The sequence below is a fragment of the Dermochelys coriacea genome, chromosome 12 (genome assembly GCF_009764565.3).
Source record: "Dermochelys coriacea isolate rDerCor1 chromosome 12, rDerCor1.pri.v4, whole genome shotgun sequence".
Taxonomy (NCBI): domain Eukaryota; kingdom Metazoa; phylum Chordata; order Testudines; family Dermochelyidae; genus Dermochelys; species Dermochelys coriacea.
The window spans coordinates 18,847,949-18,866,841 of record NC_050079.1 but is presented as its reverse complement, the minus strand read 5'-3'; the positions used below and the strand labels follow the sequence as shown (position 1 = coordinate 18,866,841).

The 18,893-nt window shown below is 38.5% G+C and overlaps 1 protein-coding gene across 7 annotated transcripts in view; it reads left to right on the top strand.

Moving 5' to 3' along the window:
* The window catches only part of PHKB (phosphorylase kinase regulatory subunit beta), a 224,043-nt gene that overhangs the window by 84,945 nt on the left and 120,205 nt on the right, over positions 1-18,893 (top strand). For all 7 annotated transcript variants that reach the window (XM_043494809.1, XM_043494810.1, XM_043494811.1 and 4 more), the window contains one exon: positions 9,255-9,370. In XM_043494809.1, the coding sequence (XP_043350744.1) occupies positions 9,255-9,370 (116 nt within the window). The remainder of the gene's footprint in view (positions 1-9,254; positions 9,371-18,893) is intronic.

Here is an 18,893-nt window from a genome sequence, read left to right as displayed (position 1 = left end):
GGATAGAACAGTCTTATGGAGTCTGCTATGCCACTATGGCATTCCTCAGAAATTTGTGAATATTATTCAGAGCTTGTATGAAAATATGACATGCCAAGTAATACGTAATGGAGAACTGACTCAGGGCTGGTTTACACTGGGAACTTATATCAACATAGCTACATTCTCAGGGGTGTAAAAAATCTGCACTTGAGTGACCCCTTGCTCTGTAACTTGACAATATTACATAACATTTGTTGATTAGTACTTATTCACAGGGTAAGAATGTCAGGTTTTTGTTTCTGATGTCAGATTTAGGAAAATAATCTTGACTCTCTTCTCATATAAAATAAGAAGTTAGAATTCCAAACTGCAGTGCTTCAGACTGTAGAAAGTTGGAATGCTGTCAAGGCTGCTGAGGTGTTACAGTTTCTCAGTGATTTGTTTTTGGCGCTTTGGTGTTATCAGTACTATCAGAGAATGCAGCCTACTAATTTAGCAGACCTTGATGTTACTCATAGAGAAAGATGAGGCATGATTTGGTGACAAAGGCACTTGGCCAGGTTTGTTGCCTTCAAAGCACAGTCCTAATGACTTGCACAAGTGCGTTACCACATGAGTGCCCTGTGGCAAGAAGCAGCTCAGTCAGCAGTGGGAGGCTTTGCTGTCCCCTTGACCACCCAAAGGGTTATGGCAAGGCACCCAACATTTATAGACTAAAACAAATAACTGGGAAAACAACTTGTTCCTGATATCTCGGACAAAACTTCCTTATTCATTGTTCTGTCAAATCATCTTATCTTGTTCTAGATTGGGTTGTATTTGCACTAGATTTCTAAAATGTGTTTACGTAAATATCTAGTGCCTGGTACACTAGCAGCAACTTTGCCAAGTTCATGTACAGAACAGTGAACTTGTAAGCATTTATTTTAATACATGGCCTGACTTTGGTTCACAGCCTTTGGTTCAGGCCTCATAATAATGATTTTTTCATGTTCAGGAAAGAAGTATTTCAGGAAAGAGTAGCAAAATGGCTAGTGTATTTAGGAATCAAGTTGTAGTTGTAGTTTGAGAAATAATCTGTGTTTTACACTCATTTGTATAACGGTGTTGTAGAATAATTACTCTGTCTTTGGTGCCCGTTATGCTTATGATTTTTTTTCTTTGGACAAGTTTTGTTCATGTATGATATTCATCACATTATTCCAGTGTTTTTAATGTTCTTTCTTGTATAAATCATTGTCTTAATTTTAAAAGCTAGCATTAATATCTTTTAGAGAGGTAGTCTTTATATTACAAATGTAACAACCACCATCATAGCAAAACATGTTGATTTGCAATTACTGCAAATCCAAAATATTTTGGAGTCCAAGATCTTAACATTTTCCTGCAAAACTTTCTAGTCTGTCTAAGGAACTACTGTATTATATATGTTCGTCAAACCTTCTAAATGTACATTTTTATTTAAACCTGTACACCACTTGAGAAAGAGTATGAAGTTTTATAGCCATGCGTTTGCTGTACTTATGTTTGGTTAAGATTAATATGTCTATATATGTTTAAACATATGTAGCTAAGTGGACTTACCCTGTTCCTAACAAAGTATACAGGATAGTAGGCTAAACTTTAACCCATGGAAAGGAGCTATCTTTATTGCTAAGATAAATAATACAACATAAACCTCAATCCAAACTTTCTTCTGAGCTAGGCTGTTCTGAGGGTTTCATTTTCTGCCAAACTCCTGTCCCTATCTCCTATGCTCCTATCTCCCTCTGTGTTGGGGGGGAAAGACAAATTATTTTATGCTCCTGGTATAGTAGGATCCATCTGATCTGACCTCAGGTTGTTATGAGTAGTGACTGCATTAATCTAGAGAGTGCTAGTACCTGATACCAATATGTGAGCAGAAGAGCTTTGCTTTTCCATGCATGATCTCAGAATATGACATCCTGTTACAGCATACTTCATTAGGCAGGTTATAGTTATAAAAGAATACTGTAGGACAAACAGGTAACGTAACTGTTGTTGCAATATTGCCTTACAAACTGAGTATACTAACATTGTGCAAAATGTGTAAAGATGTGACTAGTCCCCTAGTGATGCAGTCCCCAACAAAAGTGTGTTCTTCCTTTTAGATAGATTCAAATAGCTGAAGTCTGTTGATGATTGCTTGCTGACACATCAAGCCAAAGAAGATGAACACTCCCAAAATTTGTTTGCAAAATATATTTTTGGTAATATTTGACTTCTAGATAAATTCACTGACATTTAACTGTTCTCTCATCCCAACTTACTTTGAAAAAACAAAAGTACTAGTAGGAGCATCTATCGCTCTATCTATCTGCAGGGCTTCTCAAATTGTGGGTCGGGACCCCAAAGTGGGTTGCGACCCTGTTTTAATGGGGTCGTCATGGCTGGCATTAGACTTGCTAGAACCCAGGGCTGAAGCCGAAGCCTGAGCCCCACTGCCTGGGACTGAAGCCCAAGTGTTTCAGCCCTGAGCGGCAGGACTCAGGTTTCAGCTTCAGCCCTGGGAGGCAGGGCCCAGGTTACAGGGCCCCCTCCCCCCCGCCCAGTGCTGAAGCCCTTGGGCTTTGGCTTTGCCTGCTCCCCCTCCTTGCAGCTGGTCACTGAAAGAGATAGAGGAAGTGGAAACTGTCATCTGTACCATTATTCAGTGACTCCAGTGGCAATATCCTCTCTCCCCCAGACATGAGTGAGAGTTAAGGAAACCTGCAGCAATGGGATCTGCCCCCCACTATCAAGAAAAAAATCAGCAAAGTTTTAATTTTGCTTATTTTAATATTGGAATACATAGGGTTCATCTTTAATCCCCACCATTCCTTTTACTTCCCTTATTACTGACTCCACCACCCAAGCATGGGACGGAAGTTATCATTGTGATGGCTTCCCCCCAGGGTGCCACCTGCACTGGGTTACGACTGAACCCCCCTGACCCACCAGCCTGAGTTCCCTTTACACTGGACTGCTGTCACCAACATACAGGTAGGGACACACCCAGCTTCAGTTGCATGCAAATGTTGTGATCAGCTTTGCATGGGAAGACTCCAGCTACGGAACTTCCCAGCTACTCAGGCACACCCTCCCCCCCAAACCTGGAGTGTAAACCCAGACTTAAACCATCTTCTGCTGCACAGGGAACTGTACAGCATAAGCTCATAAAATTCACCCCCTCCCTCAGTGTGAAGAAGAATATACAACAGCTTTCTGCCCTGAGTTATGACTCCCACAAACTGGTTTTAGACAAAGCAAAAACAAGTTTATTAACTATAAAATATAGTTTTTACGTGATTATATGGGATAGTGAACAGATCAAAACAAATTACCTAGGAAATATGGTAGCAATCTCTGAAATGCTTACAGTTCCACATGCAGGGCCAGTTACACAGGAAGAACTTCAGGGTCTCAATGTGTGGATGAGATGATGGTGTAGGGAGCAGGGGTTAAGATTTATTAGCAACTGGGGAAACTTTTGGGAAAGGGGGAGCCTATAGAGGAAGGATGGGCTCCACCTTAACCAAAATGGAACCAGATTGCTGGCACTTAAAATTAAAAAGGTCGTAGAGTCGATTTTAAACTAAAGGCTGAGGGTAAAGCCGACAAGTGCTGAGGAGCACATGGTTCAGACAGAGACATCCCTTAGGGGAGGATCTATGAATGGAGATTCTCTATGTCCTAGTAAGGAGGAGAGGATGGAAGATGATAGAATATAGGTAGGATCTGATGAGAAACAGTCAAATGAAAAAAAGTCCCATTCAGTTGTATCATGTAATGGCAGACAGCTGAAAATTGACACATTTTTAAAGTGCTTATATACCAATGCTAGAAGTAGAAATAATATGGGTGAACTAGAGTGCCTCGTGTTAAATGAGACTATTGATATAATAGGCAACACAGAAACTTGGTGGAGAGGGGATAATCAATGGGACACAGTAATATCGAGGTACAAAATATATCAGAAGGACAGAACAGGTCGTGCTGGTGGGGGAGTGGAACTATATGTGGAAAAAAAGCATAGAATCAAATTAAGTAAAAATCTTAAGTTAACCGAACTGTACCATAGAATCTCTATGGATAGTAATTCCATGCTCTAATAATAAGAATATAGCAATAGGAATATATTACTGACCACCTGACCATGATGGTGATAGTGACTGTGAAATGCTCAGGGAGATTAGAAAGGCTATCAAAATAAAAAGCTCAATAATAATAATAAATAATTAATAATAATGGGGAATTTCAAATATTCCCATCTTGACTGGGTACACGTCATCTCAGAAGGGGAGGCAGAGATAAAGTTTCTTGACACCTTAAATGATTGCTTCTTGGAGCAGCTAGTCCTGGAACCCACAAAAGGAGAGGCAATTCTTGATTTAGTCCTAAGTGGAGCACAGGATGTGGTCCAAGAGGTGACCGCTTGGTAATAGTGACCATAATGTACCCTGGACCGCTTGGTAATAGTGACCATAATGTAATTAAATGTAACATCCCTGTAGCGGGGAAAAACCACAGCAGCCTAACACTAGCATTTAATTTCAGAACTACAGTAAAATGGAGCAGGTACAGAGAAGGGCTACTAGGATGATCCGAGGAATGGAAAACTTGTCTTATGAAAGGAGACTTAAGGAGCTTGGCTTGTTTAGCCTAACTAAAAGAAGGTTGAGGGGAGATATGATTGCTCTCTATAAATATATCAGAGGGATAAATATAGGAGAGGGAGAGGAATTATTTAAGCTCAGCACCAATGTGGACACAAGAACAAATGGGTATAAACTGGCCACCAGGAAGTTTAGACTTGAAATCAGACGAAGGTTTCTAACCATCAGAGGAGTGAAGTTTTGGAATAGCCTTCCAAGGGAAGCAGTGGGGGTAAAATATCTGTCTGGCTTTAAGATTCTACTCGATAAGTTTATGGAGGAGATGGTATGATGGGATAATGTGATTTTGGTAATTAATTGATCTTTAAATATTCAGGGTAAATAGGCCTTATCCCCTGAGATGGGATATTAGATGGATGGGATCTGAGTTACCCAGGAAAGAATTTTCTGTAGTAGCTGGCTGGTGAATCTTGCCCATATGCTCAGGGTTTAGCTGATCGCCATATTTGGGGTCGGGAAGGAATTTTCCTCCAGGGCAGATTGGAGAGGTCCTGCAGGTTTTTCGCCTTCCTCAGTAGCATGGGGCATGGGTCACTTGGTGGAGGATTCTCTGCTCCTTGAAGTCTTTAAACCACGATTTGAGGACTTAAATAGCTCAGACATAGGTAAGGTTTTTCGTAGGAGTGGGTGGGTGAGATTCTGTGGCCTGTGTTGTGCAGGAGGTCGGACTAGATGATCAGAATGCTCCCTTCTGACCTTAGTATCTATGAATCTATAAAATGAGGACGTTAGTTAAATAGAAACTAAAAAGTACAGCGCAAAAAGTGAAATCCCTGCGAGCTGCATGGAAATTTTTTAAAGACACCATAGTAGAGGCTCAACTTAAATGTATGCCCCAAATAAAAAAACAGAGAACCAAAAAATTGCCACTGTGGCTAAGCAACAAAGTAAAAGAAACAGTGAGAGCAAAAAGGCATCCATTAAAAAATAGAAGTTAAATCCTAGTGAAGAAAATAGAAAGAAGCATAAGCTCTGGCAAATGAAGTGTAAAAATGGTATTAGGAAGGCCAAAAAATAATTTGAAGAACAGCTAGCCAAAGACTCAAAAGGTAATAGCAAATTTTTTTTAAGTACATTAGAAGCAGGAAGCCTGCTAAACAACCAGTGGGGCCACTGGACGATCGAGATGCTAAAGGAGCACTCAAGGACGATAAGGCCATTGCAGAGAAACTAAATGAATTCTTTGCATCGATCTTCATGGCTGAGGATGTGAAGGAGATTCCCCCACCTGAGCCATTCTTTTTAGGTGACAAATCTGAGGAACTGTCCCAGATTGAGATGTCCTTAGAGGAGGTTTTGGAATAAATTGATAAACTAAACAGTAATAAGTCACCAGGACCAGATGATATTCACCCAAGAGTTCTGAAGGAGCTCAAATGTGAAATTGCAGAACTACTAACTGTATTCTGTAACCTGTCATTTAAATCAGCTTCTGTACCAAATGACTGGAGGATAGCTAATGTCACGCCAATTTTTAAAAAGGGCTCCAGAAGTGACCCTGGTAATTACAGGCCGGTAAATCTGACTTCAATACTGGTGGAAACTATAATAAAGAACAAAATTGTCAGACATACAGAGAAACATAATTTTGTTGGGGAAGAGTCAACATGATTTTTGTAAAGGGAAATCATGCCTTACCAATCTACTAGAATTCTTTGAGGGGGGTCAACCAGCATGTGAACAAGGGGGATCCAGTGGATATGGTGTACTTCAGTTTTCAGAAAGTCTTTCACAAGGTCCCTCACCAAAGGCTCTTAAGCAAGGTAAGCTGTCATGGGATAACAAGGAAGGTCCTCTTATGGATTGATAACTGATTAAAAGATGGGAAACAAAGGGTATGAATAAATGGTCAATTTTCAAAATGGAAAGAGGTAAATAGTGGTGTCCCCCTGGGGTCTGTACAGGGACCAATCCTGTTCAACATATTCATAAATGACCTGGAAAAAGGGGTAAACAGTAAGGTGGCAAAATTTGCAGATGAAACAAAACTACTCAAGATAGTAAAGTCCAAGGCAGACTGCGAAAAGCTACAAAAGGGTCTCTCAAAACTCGGTGACTGGGCAACAAAATGGGCAGATGAAATTCAATGTTGATAAATGCAAAGTAATGCACACTAGAAAACATAATCCCAACTATACATATAAAATTATGGGGTCTAAATTAGTTGTTACCACTCAAGAAAGAGATTTGGAGTCATTGTGGATAGTTCTCTGAAAACATCCACTCAGTGTGTAGCAGCAGTCAAAAAAGCAAACAGAATGTTGTGAATCATTCAGAAAGGGATGGATAATAAGACAGAAAATATCATATTTCCTCTGTATATACTGCATGCAGATGTGGTCACCCACATCTCTAAAAAGATGTATTGGAATTGGAAAAGGATCAGAAAATGGCAACAAAAATTTAGGGGTATGGAATGGCTTAAGTATGAGGAGAGCATAATAAGACTGGGTCTTTTCAGCTTGGAAAAGAGACGACTCGGCGGGATATTATAGAGGTCTATAATATCATGACTGGTGTGGAGAAAGTAAATAAGGAAGTATTATTTACTCCTTCTCATAACACAAGAATTAGGTGTCACCAAATGAAATTAAAGGCACCTGGCATTGGCCACTGTCAGAAGACAGGATACTGGGCTAGATGGACCTTTGGTCTAACCCAGTATGGCTGTTCTTATGTTCTTAAATAAAGCAAAACACGCAAACCACGGTTAATATATTACATAGATCCGATATAAATAGCAAATCCTCATCCTAAGTGTTGATACAAACAGGCTGCAGATTCTTAAGGGGCAAGCTGCACTAACTTATAACCTGGAGTCCCCAGGCGTTCCATTCACAGGCTAAAAATCCCTTTAGCCTGAGTCCAGCACTTCCCCCAGTTCAGTCTTTGTAACTCAGGTGTTCCCAGGAGTCTCTTTGGATGGGGAGTCAGTGAAGACCCATGATGATGTCACTCCCCTGCCTTAAATAGCCTTTGCATCTAGTGGGAACCCATTCTTTCAAAGCTTGGTTCCCACGCCAATCAATGGAAAAACACTGATATCCCAAGATGGAGTCCAGCTCCAGGTGACCTGGTCGCATGTTCCTGTAGTGTCATAGCAGCCGTGAGTCCAAGGCTGTCTGCAGTGTTCTCAGGAAGGCTCCCGCATGGGAGATAAGCTTCTTCTAAGGCCTGTTGTTTTTTCCTAATGGCTAATTAACCTGAATGGGCCCTTCCCAGCCAGCCATATAGACTGAGAGCCTTTTGCCTAGTGGGCTTTATCCAGGTATACACAAGTTTGTAATACAGATACATAGTCAATTTTCCTAACTTCAGACACAAATATTATACATGCATACGAATAGGATAATCGTATTCAGTAAATCATAATGTTTCCAATGACACCTCACATGACTTACCTTGCATAAAATACATTATGATTGTTGTTATATAATATTGCTGTGAAGAATATGGGGTGCAATGTCACAATCATATTCTTTGTCGTCCTCCTCTTTGACACCATGAAGCAATGAAAGAGGCTCCCTATCAGCTGATCTTTTGGTAGAGGGAGGGAAAAGGAAAAGTCAGCTACCGAGAAATACGCACATGCACATATACTCCTGAGACAAGCTGGTAACGGCTCCTCCTTTTCCCATTCAGTGGAGCTAACAACTGCCAAGTTAGATTGCTGGAGATGAAAGTTAGATAGTGGAGAATAGCAGGGCCATTTTCATGTCTGAAACAATGGAACTGTTCAGGAATGAGCGCAATGTTTACTATAGTATCTTTGGGATGAAATGTAAAACTCATCTCTTCACCCTAGCTTTCCTAGGATCAAAAAAACCCTACTCTGTGGAACATGGAGGTGAGAAGAGAGAATTTTTGTTTACCTTTTCAGCTTGAGTTAATTTCATAAGGTACTCAGATACCACAGTGGTTAAGGTACAATCAAAACCTAGATAGAGAAAACCCATAATCATGATTTATTGTCACCTATATCTATGAATAATTTCCTATTTTTTAGTAGATTTTCATAATCTAAGACTAAATGGTAATTGAATAAATTGTGCCATTCTTTTTACTTTCATGGAAGGATGTGCTGTGTATGTTTATATTGAGCTAACATGACAGAACTTGTTTTACTTGTCAGAGTTGTGTTAGAATGAGTGGTTAGGGACAATGCCAGTGTTTCCATGCCCCAAATTTTATTTTAAGTGTTACTTATAGGGCTTAATTTCTTCTGCTCCCTAACAGTTATTTTTGATACAATTCTTTTAAAGATCAAGATGTTAGGTGGTTTTTTTTGCGCTGATATTCTAGCACATTACTTTAATACCCAATCATTTGCATTCCTAACTTCATTAAGGCTTTGTGTAAACTAAGTTGCCAGTGTTTTAGGGAGTGTTTTTTTAACATATTTAATGAAAATTGATTTTGCAAAGAGGTGCCTTGAGATTGGGAACACCATACTTCACAAGGAAAAAAAAAAACATAATTGGGTGGCAAGTGTAATTATGCAGTCTAAAAAACATACTATTTTCTTTTTAAAAATACAAATAAGAAATGTTGGCATATTTCAGTTTCCCTTGAGGTTTCTTTTTCTTTTCCTCATAGGTGTCCTTCATTCAAAACCTGGTGTTTTGTGTGGAAAGAGCATACCGAGTACCTGACTTTGGTGTCTGGGAAAGAGGAAGTAAATACAACAATGGCAGCACAGAACTGCATTCAAGGTAATTGGCAAAACTCTCAGTGTTTTTGTTTATATAAATGCATGTAATGTGAATGCAAAGAATTCAGGAAATGTATCAAAATAGAAATAATTAAAGTAGTGTTCCAACTGCTTCTGAAAATGTATTGTCTAGAGTGAAATTAGTGCTCATGAAATATGCCACATTGAGGCCTTCTGGAGACTGAAGTCTACACCTCATGAGAAATATGAGCACAGTTCAATACCTGCATTCCATGTGCAAATAACAAGATACACATGTAAGTAGTTACTTGTGCACCCAAATTGCTGTAATTGCAGCTGCATCTGCATTTTTACTAAAATTTACCCGAAGCCTCCTTCTCATGTATGGAGCAGTTATAGCACATGCTTTGGCAGTCTAAGATTCCCATTACCATACCACCCATATCTGGAAGACCAGCTCTCTGAGAGGTAGTTTAGTGCCCACTGCACTGGCGAACTAAAGTGCAGGCCTCAGCCAATTTGGGGGCCACTGCAGGAGCACCAGATCCTATGTAGAAATGGGGGGCCAATGGCGCTGGAACTGTTTTCTGTTTTGTCCTCCAGAGTTCTTCATTTGTGACTCTCTTTTCTGGAAAAAGAAAAGGAGTACTTGTGGCATCTTAGAGACTAACAAATTTATTTGAGCGTAAGCTTTTGTGAGCTACAGCTCACTTCATCAGATGCATTGAAGTGAGCTGTAGCTCACAAAAGCTTACGCTCAAATAAATTTGTTAGTCTCTAAGGTGCCACAAGTACTCCTTTTCTTTTTGCGAATACAGACTAACACGGCTGCTACTCTGAAACCTGTCTTTTTTCTGGCCGTCTGATATTGAGGATTTGTCTAAGGCAGCTGTTTTTTAAAATTTTGAGTTTAGATACTAAGGACTTAACAAATCTGCAAATTACAGCACCATAGTAAGACCAACTTTACAATGGTGTTAAATATTCAAAGGTTAGTTTGGAGGGCAAGATTTCTGTTTCTCCAGATTAGCTGTAGAGTTAAAAGGCATGTCTGGCTTTTGCTATTCTGACTTCAATGTCTACGTGTGTCCCACCTGTAGTACTTACAGTGATGCCAAGATGTGTGAAATATTGGACCTCTTCTATATCAATTTGTATTTCTGTTTGTATTTCTTGTGGAGTATTGATTCTCATGGTTTTAGTTTTTTGTGTGTTGATTTTCAACCTTACTAATTGTGCATAGGCCAGAAGATCATTTGTTTTGGCTTGCATATATCTATGTGGTGAGGGATAGCAAGTTGTCATCCACAAAGTCAAGGTATTCTAACTTCTGTGTGAAAGTCCATTTGTATGACACTTGGTTGTTCTGTGTCTTTCTCATTAACCAATCCACTACCAGTAAAAAGATGATGGGTGACATAAAATGTCCTTGTCTGATGCCTGGGGAACTTTGAATGGCTTAGTCAGTTTGCAGTTGTGTATTACTTGGCATGTCATAGTTTCATAGAAGCTCTAAATGATGTTCACAATTTTCTGCGGGATTCCATAGTGTCATAGCAGCTTCCATAAGACTGTTCTATCCACTGTTACAAAGGCTATTTGAAATCTATAAAATTCATATTAAAGTAATGGCTGCCATTCACTGACAGCTCTGATAAGAGGTCCTAATTTGACATTCATACCTTCTCCTACCTCTGTGTCTGGCCACTGGCTCACCAGTCAGTAGTCCACTTAAGTACTACCTCTATATATTTAATTGTTCTGAGGTCTTATTGTTTTGAACTAGCTGATCGGTATGTGATTTTTCGTCCTGTCAACTGTAGTAATGTTGTACAGTTTCTTCATGTCATTTTGTGCTGCAGTGGTCTGTCACATCTGCTGCCATTTTGTCTATAAGTCTTTTTGTTGGAATTATAATTGACGCCGGATATTACCATGACACTAATTTAACCATAAATTCCTTTATTAATTCCAGAGGTCAAAATAGTATTTGTACAATTGCTTTAAACTTGCCTAAGAAGTCAAAATAATAAGCAGTTTACTATGTCCAAACAATAATAAAACGCTTATAGATATTTGATCAAGATACTTACTAGTGGGCTAACCCCAGGGGTGCTTAAACCCACATTTTTCAGACAGATATTAGCAATGAACCCTTCACTTTTTTGTACCCATTAACAAGCTAGTCATGTCATTGCCCATTATCGGACCATAGCTATGTACAGATGAAGCAGTTTCTTATATAACCAATTCTTTACTGCATCTGGTACCCAATTAACTGTTTTATTTCTCTTATTTCAGCCCACACCTTAAATAAGATAACACTGGTATTTCAAAGTCACTACAAGTTTAACACAACAATTCTTCTTTCTCATGTTTTCATTCTTTTTGATTCCATGCTTTGGGCCTTTTGTTCATGCTATTATCCCAACTCGATTTAAAACCATTGTGCATCCAAATCTAACATGGGCCTATATTCCTACACTTTCCTACACTCTTTTTTGGTCTCTTTGTTCTTTACAGTATATTTTTCCTCTAGTCGCTGTGTCTGTGATCTTGTTCTTGCTTGATTTAGTTTCAGTATAATTTTGCCTCTTCTTTTTTCTCCCATGTATCCTCAGATGACCATTTGTTTTGATGTTTCTTTCCGAATTCCAGCACTACTTCACACATTTTAGTGAAAGCTCCCTTTACCTGTTCAATTTGCTTTCTATGTTCCATCATCTTCATCTTCAAGCACCTGGTATCTATTTGCTAGCTCAATTCTAAACTCTTATTGTGTTGTCATCTATTTTAGCTTGGTGATGTTTTAACATGTGCATCTCTGTTGTTCAGATCTCTTATTTGTTCCTATTTTTATTCTCAGTTTAGCTACCACTAGTGTGTGGTCCATTCCCACTATGCACACCTTCTAGTGGAAGAAGCAGTGTTTGTGCTGAAAGACAAATGAAAACTTATAATTTTTGTATAAGTTATGTAAATTCAGATCTGAAGCTTCCTCTGTTCCTATTTATTATCTAAATTCTTAAAGCATTGCTGCATTGATTTTATAAGTTGTCTTGATTTTTTTTTAAAAAAGTATTTGTCAGCTAGGATGCACGCAGCCTTTAAACATCAAGACTCTCACCCATCCTCTTCCCTCTCTGAGATCATGTATCGGAAAATATAGACTATAATGTCCTAAAGCACAGGCTGAAGGTATCATGAAAATCTGAAGGTAATCATTGTTTCCACCTGTCCATAAGTTCAGAATTATAATTTCTACATCCCTCCTATTACATCTACCTTGATCATCATCTCTAGGAAAAAAAAAAAAAAAGAAATACTTTGGGTACCTCTCATCTACCTCTAGTCTGATTTGAGGCTTCAGACGTCATTTGGTTTCTAGAGTAGTGATATGTTAAATGTCGGGTTGTTGACCTACCTCACTTCAAACATGTACAGTATTTGAATATCAGGTTGAGCTCTTTAATTCCAAGAGTATTTCAAGGATTGTATTACCAGGAATATCTTAACTTTCATGTGGGCACATCATAGACTACTGGATAACGTAGACCTCCATGGTCTAATTGCTTTATGATGAGAATGTCTGTATACTTATTAGCTGTGATCTTTTTTTTATCCATGTCCTCTAGAAAGAAAACTCTGGTATCTGATGCAATACTATTTGTGCTCTATTAGCTATAAAGTCAATAGAGCTGTGGCTTTTTAGATGATAATTGTAATAATTTTTTAGAGAAAATGGACTTACAAAGGTAGATTAAAAGAAAAGTGACAATGATAGTCTGACACAAATGACATCCATAGTATGTAGGATTTGCCATAATGGATCAGTACACTTATTTTAGTGTGCAGTAATTTTACTTAATTTAGTTGCATGATGTGGAACTCCATGTGTTGTGAATCTCATTGCATTAAAAACTGCTAATTATAGGTATGTCCTTCCTATATTTAGGTGAAGTCTTGTTCACATAAACTACAACACATACGAAAAACAAGCAAACAAAAATCTAAAAAATTACACTGTGTTGCAGTAGTTCCTCTTTCTTTTGTGGTATATGAAGTCTAAAAATGTCAGTCCACATCAGTGCTCACCCCTACTGTCATCCACTCATAAAAAAATAAACAAATAAAAAAAGCATCCCATTGAAAAATCAGTGCTCCAAGTTATATCCTTCCTTTGTCTCTCCCAGTGTTTTCAGTGTCTCTTTTGTGCTCTTTGTGTATTTAGGCTGCAAGCTCCTTGAGCCAAGGACCAGAATGTCTTTGTTGTGCCATATGGGACTGAGCTCATTGTTGTTTCCAAAATGATGATGATCTTCATAGCTTGTTTTTCTAAGCTGAGAAATAGAGCTTTGACTTTTTTTATCAATCACAGAAAGAGTGTAAGCTTCTGCCCTCCCCATCTCCTTGCCAGTGCACAGATATCCTTACTCTCTCTAATTCAGGGATCGGCAACCTTTGGCATGCGAGCGGGACTGTTTGTTTACCTGCAGCGTCCACAGGTTTAGCCAGTCGCATCTCACACTGGCCGCGGTTCACCATTCCAGGCCAATGGGGGCTGCTGGAAGCGGTGGCCAGCACATCCCTCGGCCTGCACCGCTTCCCGCAGCCCCCATTGGCCTGGAACTGCGAACCACGGCCCATGGGAGCTGCAATCGACTGAACCTGCGGACGCTGCAGGTAAACAAACAGTCCTTCCAGCTGATTTCCCCGACAGGCTGCATGCCAAAGGTTGCTGATCCCTGCTCTAATATCTTTTGGAGGTTTTTTCCTTTAATTCTTCATGGGAAAGAGCTGAGGTCCAATTTCAGCCACAGATGAGGGAAAAATGGGAGAGAAATGTGCACTGAGGGATCTGTGTGGATGAAAAAAAGAGACTAGGCTACTCCAAAATACTCCATTCGCTGCCTCAATGTACCACTGCTCTGGTAGAGTGGCATAGGAGAATATCAGAAATAATTTAGGAAATGTGTATAATGCTACTCAAGGCTGTAGGTGAATTGTTTGTCTATGCCTCTCTAATGGATATGGATTATGAAGCAGGCTCTTAAGCTCTAAGCAGGCTTAGTTTCTTGTCACTTAAATCTGAGTGATTATTCTTGCTCATAACTTGTGCTTTCTTTCAGAATTGGAAGTTATTTTTTGTCATCTTTAATGGATGTAGGCCTCTTTCATACAGGATACTGTCTGATATAAAGTAATTTGAGTGATAACCAAAAAGCCCAGCCTGTGATGAAGAAGATGCAAATATCTTTGAAGTATTTACCAAAGGCTAGCGTTCTATTTTAGATTAGTTTCAAGTTGGTGATAATTAGTTTCTAATTGTCACTGAATGGTGAAAAACTCTTTGGACCAGATCTTCACTTTTATAAAGATGCTGCTACACTGAAGTCAGCTTTGTTGATGCAGTGTTGATTTGCACATGCTGGGGATTGAAGTCTCTAATTCTAACTAAAAGATTTTGAAGTTAGCACAGAAGTCGGAAATCATTGTGAAGCAGAAAGATGTAGAACTTTATAAAATACTTTTATGTAACCCTGGAAGAGATGGGGTTCCTCCATTCACAGTTTCAGGATAACTGCAGCCGTGTACTCTCCCTGTGTTCCACTTCAGGAATGACCAGTCAGGTCTCCAGCCATCACCTCTATCTGAGTCTGGGCCCATGTCCCACTCCCTTCTAATAAGGGGTTTTAAGGCTGCACAGCCCCATGCCAAATATTATGATATACCCAGCAAGGCAGTCTGCCTGGTGGCCCTCACCTATGCTTTTCTTTCTCTCTAAGGTCTATGATCAGTGTATGCCAGTAGTTACAGCAGTGGTTCTCAACCCACAGGCCACTTGTGGCCCAATCAGCACACAGCTGCAGCCCATGTGACATCCTCAAGTCCATACAGGTAGTATATATATTGTGTGGATGCAGTCCACAGAACACTGAGAGCTGCATATGTGGCCCACAGTGGTAAATCGGTTGAGAACCACTGAACTACCTGTTACCCCACACACCTTTCTTTCTCAGCAAAGTACATTTATTCTTAGGATAAAAGCATCATAGAGAAAACATTAAAAATAAAAGTAAAGGGCCTATATGTTTACTAAATATACCAGAAGTTTTCCATCAGTTCTGTGGAGCTCTAGTAGGCCAAAATTATTCGTTTTTCTGAATCAAAAGAAAGACCCTTGAGTCTGTTTATACTCAGCTTTTATATATTCCAAGTTTGTTCTTTGACTACTGGTCTCTGGAAAACCTTTTTTGATTTGAACCAGTATATGCAAATCACCCCAGGGGGTGGGTGGTACCTTTCCAGAGTTTGTTTATAGTCTCAGCAATTTTGCCTTACTCACCGTTCCGAGCACACACACTTTTTTTAGTTCCTGAAGAAGCTGTGATAGTCTTCTCCCCCATGCAGTTGCATATAATTCCTGGCCCAGAATGATACATTAACCATTCATAAACTTAACACAGTATGGTCCTCAAAAATACTCTATGTGCTTGCAATATCTGTCTTATCTCCATTCTTTTACTATTGGATTTCTCAATAGGGGAAACTCAGATCTGCTTTATTTCTCTGGTTCAAAGGCAAGCATTGTAACACATTTGAGAATAGTATGTTTCCTTACCCATGTGTTTGAGCTTCTGAAAAATTAATTTGTCCTGCAACCATTTGATCAAGATGTTCTCCAAGCATCTGCTGAGTACTTCTGCAAAAAATGTTTCTTTGACATCTGCCATTTGATAGGATTATTCTAGAGCACAGCGTCTCCATATTCCAGGTCAAAAAAGCATAAGGAATCTTGATCTTGTGCTTCTTTGTTGAGCATATCATATGCTGCTGTCATGTTGTTTGCCCCTATTAAGATTGTTTAGTTGGTCTGCCTGGCTGCCTTTTAAAATTTAGTGCCTTTAACATATATTTTAATCACACATATATATCTGCAATATCTCTATGCTATTGGACATGATTTCTGTCATCGTTTGTGATGTTCCTTTTAACCCCACAACTTGTAGGTGCAGGAAAAAAAGTGTAGGTGTAGATGAGAATCTTGTTGTTCTTGGGTTTATCAAAGGATTCAGACAAATGCTAATTGAGTACCTGTTACTAAATTTAATGGGAACCAACAGTTTAAGCATTTTTTCTTTCAAAATAATTTATGTGCATTATGCTAAATACATGCTAAAATACATTGTCTCGAACTGTTATGTTTAGAGGGAAACAATCCAAGCAAGGGGTCCTTGAACTTTTTGTTTTCTAAGATTTTGATTAGCAGTTAGCAATAATGTACAAATTTTAGTGCCTACTTTCCATTCTTTCATTAAGTTTATGGGACAGATGTAGCAATTTATAGCTGTAATTAATGACTTTTTAGTAACTCAGTTAACTTCCTTGTCATGCCAGTAGCATTAGGGAATACAAATGTTAGTTAAATTAATAAATACATGGATTTAAGACCAAAAAAAAAAATTAGATCCAGGTCCTGATTACCCCAAATCTCAAGAATGGTTGGATCAGGTTTTGTTTTGAGGCCATCTACAGATAGGACATGGTTCACAATGAAAATAGAGTATACTGGGTTCCTACAACATATTCATCTTGTGCTGTTGTCCATGCTAAAGGGGAAAAGAAGGAAAAATTCCTTAGAAGTTATGACCAGAGCTGTATATTTTAAGACCATATTTCTTACAATATTAATTCTTAGGGTATGTAATGTACAAATGACCCAAGAGAAATGAACGTAACATCCCTAATAGCGGAAACTCTATTCTGTGGGGGGGGTTTCCTGACTTCTCCAACAAGAAGTAATTAATGATTAAATCTTCAACTGTCTGAAATTTAATAGCATTCCTAATGTGCATAATTTTATACTGCTTACTGTTTTGAATAGCTTTTCATTATCTTAAGACATATTTGCTATTTCAATTGTTAATATATATTAGCACTTTTCCTCTTTACTGTAGTATTGCAGGATCTTCCTTATGTATTTGTCATCTGCAAAATATAGCACTTAAAGCAGTCACAAGCATACTGTAGGGAAAGGGTCTGATGACTATTAACATGAAGGAATATTTATTATATAATGGGGAAATGAAATCAGCCTTTTAATTTTAAAACACTAGTATTTTTATGTGCAAGCAGTGTTTGTGCAAGTAGTGAAATCTCCAAAGTATTGAATAAGCAAAGATAGAAAAATACTGATGAGCTACAATTGGTATTGATTGTTGACCCAGGAATATTGAGTGAGCAAGTAAAAGTGATATAAGTTAAAGTTGTTCACTATGGAAGAATACATATTTTTTTTATACTCTGTGAGCCTCCTCCTCTTACCTAGACAAAATAAGATAACTTATTCTGCCTGATTGTCATTGCTCTTTCCCTTCAAGTCAACTATTACCTCTTTTAGTTTTTGCCAGTCAGTGTTTCTTGCCCTCAATCTCCAAAAATACCTGCTCATGCGTATTGAAGGTGTTCCCCTGGAAGAAGAATTAGGGACTTCTCCATTAACGTATAATCCAGTTATTAAAGCAGTGGATTTATCTTGTGCTCATAGAGCATATCCAGTTTATTTAGAGTATAGCTGTAACACCCAAGAAACATGATTTAACTAAGTTGCTATGCCAATTTCAGTTAAACCAGTTGCTCTTTCATAACTGTACTTGATAAAATAACACTACTAGAATAAAGTTAGACTTGACTTGACACTAAGGAAATAGTTAGTATCCGTTATACCAGTGAGTTTAGGTTACTACTTCATTGCATTATCTGGGTAACAATAAATTTCTAATCATTTAAAGTTTTAAAAAACAAGGGAATTTACCAGCCTTTGATGGTAGCTGCTCCAAGCAGAATTTTTTAGCTAACATAATCAACTTTCCCTTGTTGAACCAATTAGAATTAAATCCCACAAGTGCTTTTCTGGCAGTGTTTCTGAAAGGAAGACAGGTTTTATAAACCTATTGGTGATGGTTTGAAAAAAATGATACAGCCTGAAATCAATTTTTTAATGGAATTGCTGATAATGAAAACAGTCAAAGAGAAATAATGTGTGCTAAATATAGTACATGCAATTCTGCAACTAGACATGTTTCCCCTTACATTCTGTTGAAAATATTTTCTGCACAGTTATAAAAAGCTCCCTTGACTAGGGTCTGATTTTATTTTTAAATATTTTTATATTGAATATCCATAAATAATATGGTGGCAAACCTCTTTGAATTTTGAAGCCCCAGCAAGGTCAGAGGCGATATTTTTGCCTTATTGTAATAGCAGGTGAACATAGACCAAAGTGTGTGCTTAAAAAACAAAAACAAAACATGCACACAGAATCAATATATAGAATCAGAGGACTGGAAGGGACCTAGAAAGGTCATCTAGTCCAGTCCCCTGCACTCGTAGCAGGACTAATTATCTAGACCATTCCTGATAGGTGTTTGTCTAACCTGCTCTTAAAAATCTCCAATGATGGAGATTCCACAACCTCCCTAGGCAATTTATTCCAGTGCTTTACCATCCTGACAGGAAGTTTTCCCTGATGTCCAACCTAAACTTCCTTTGCTGCAATTTAA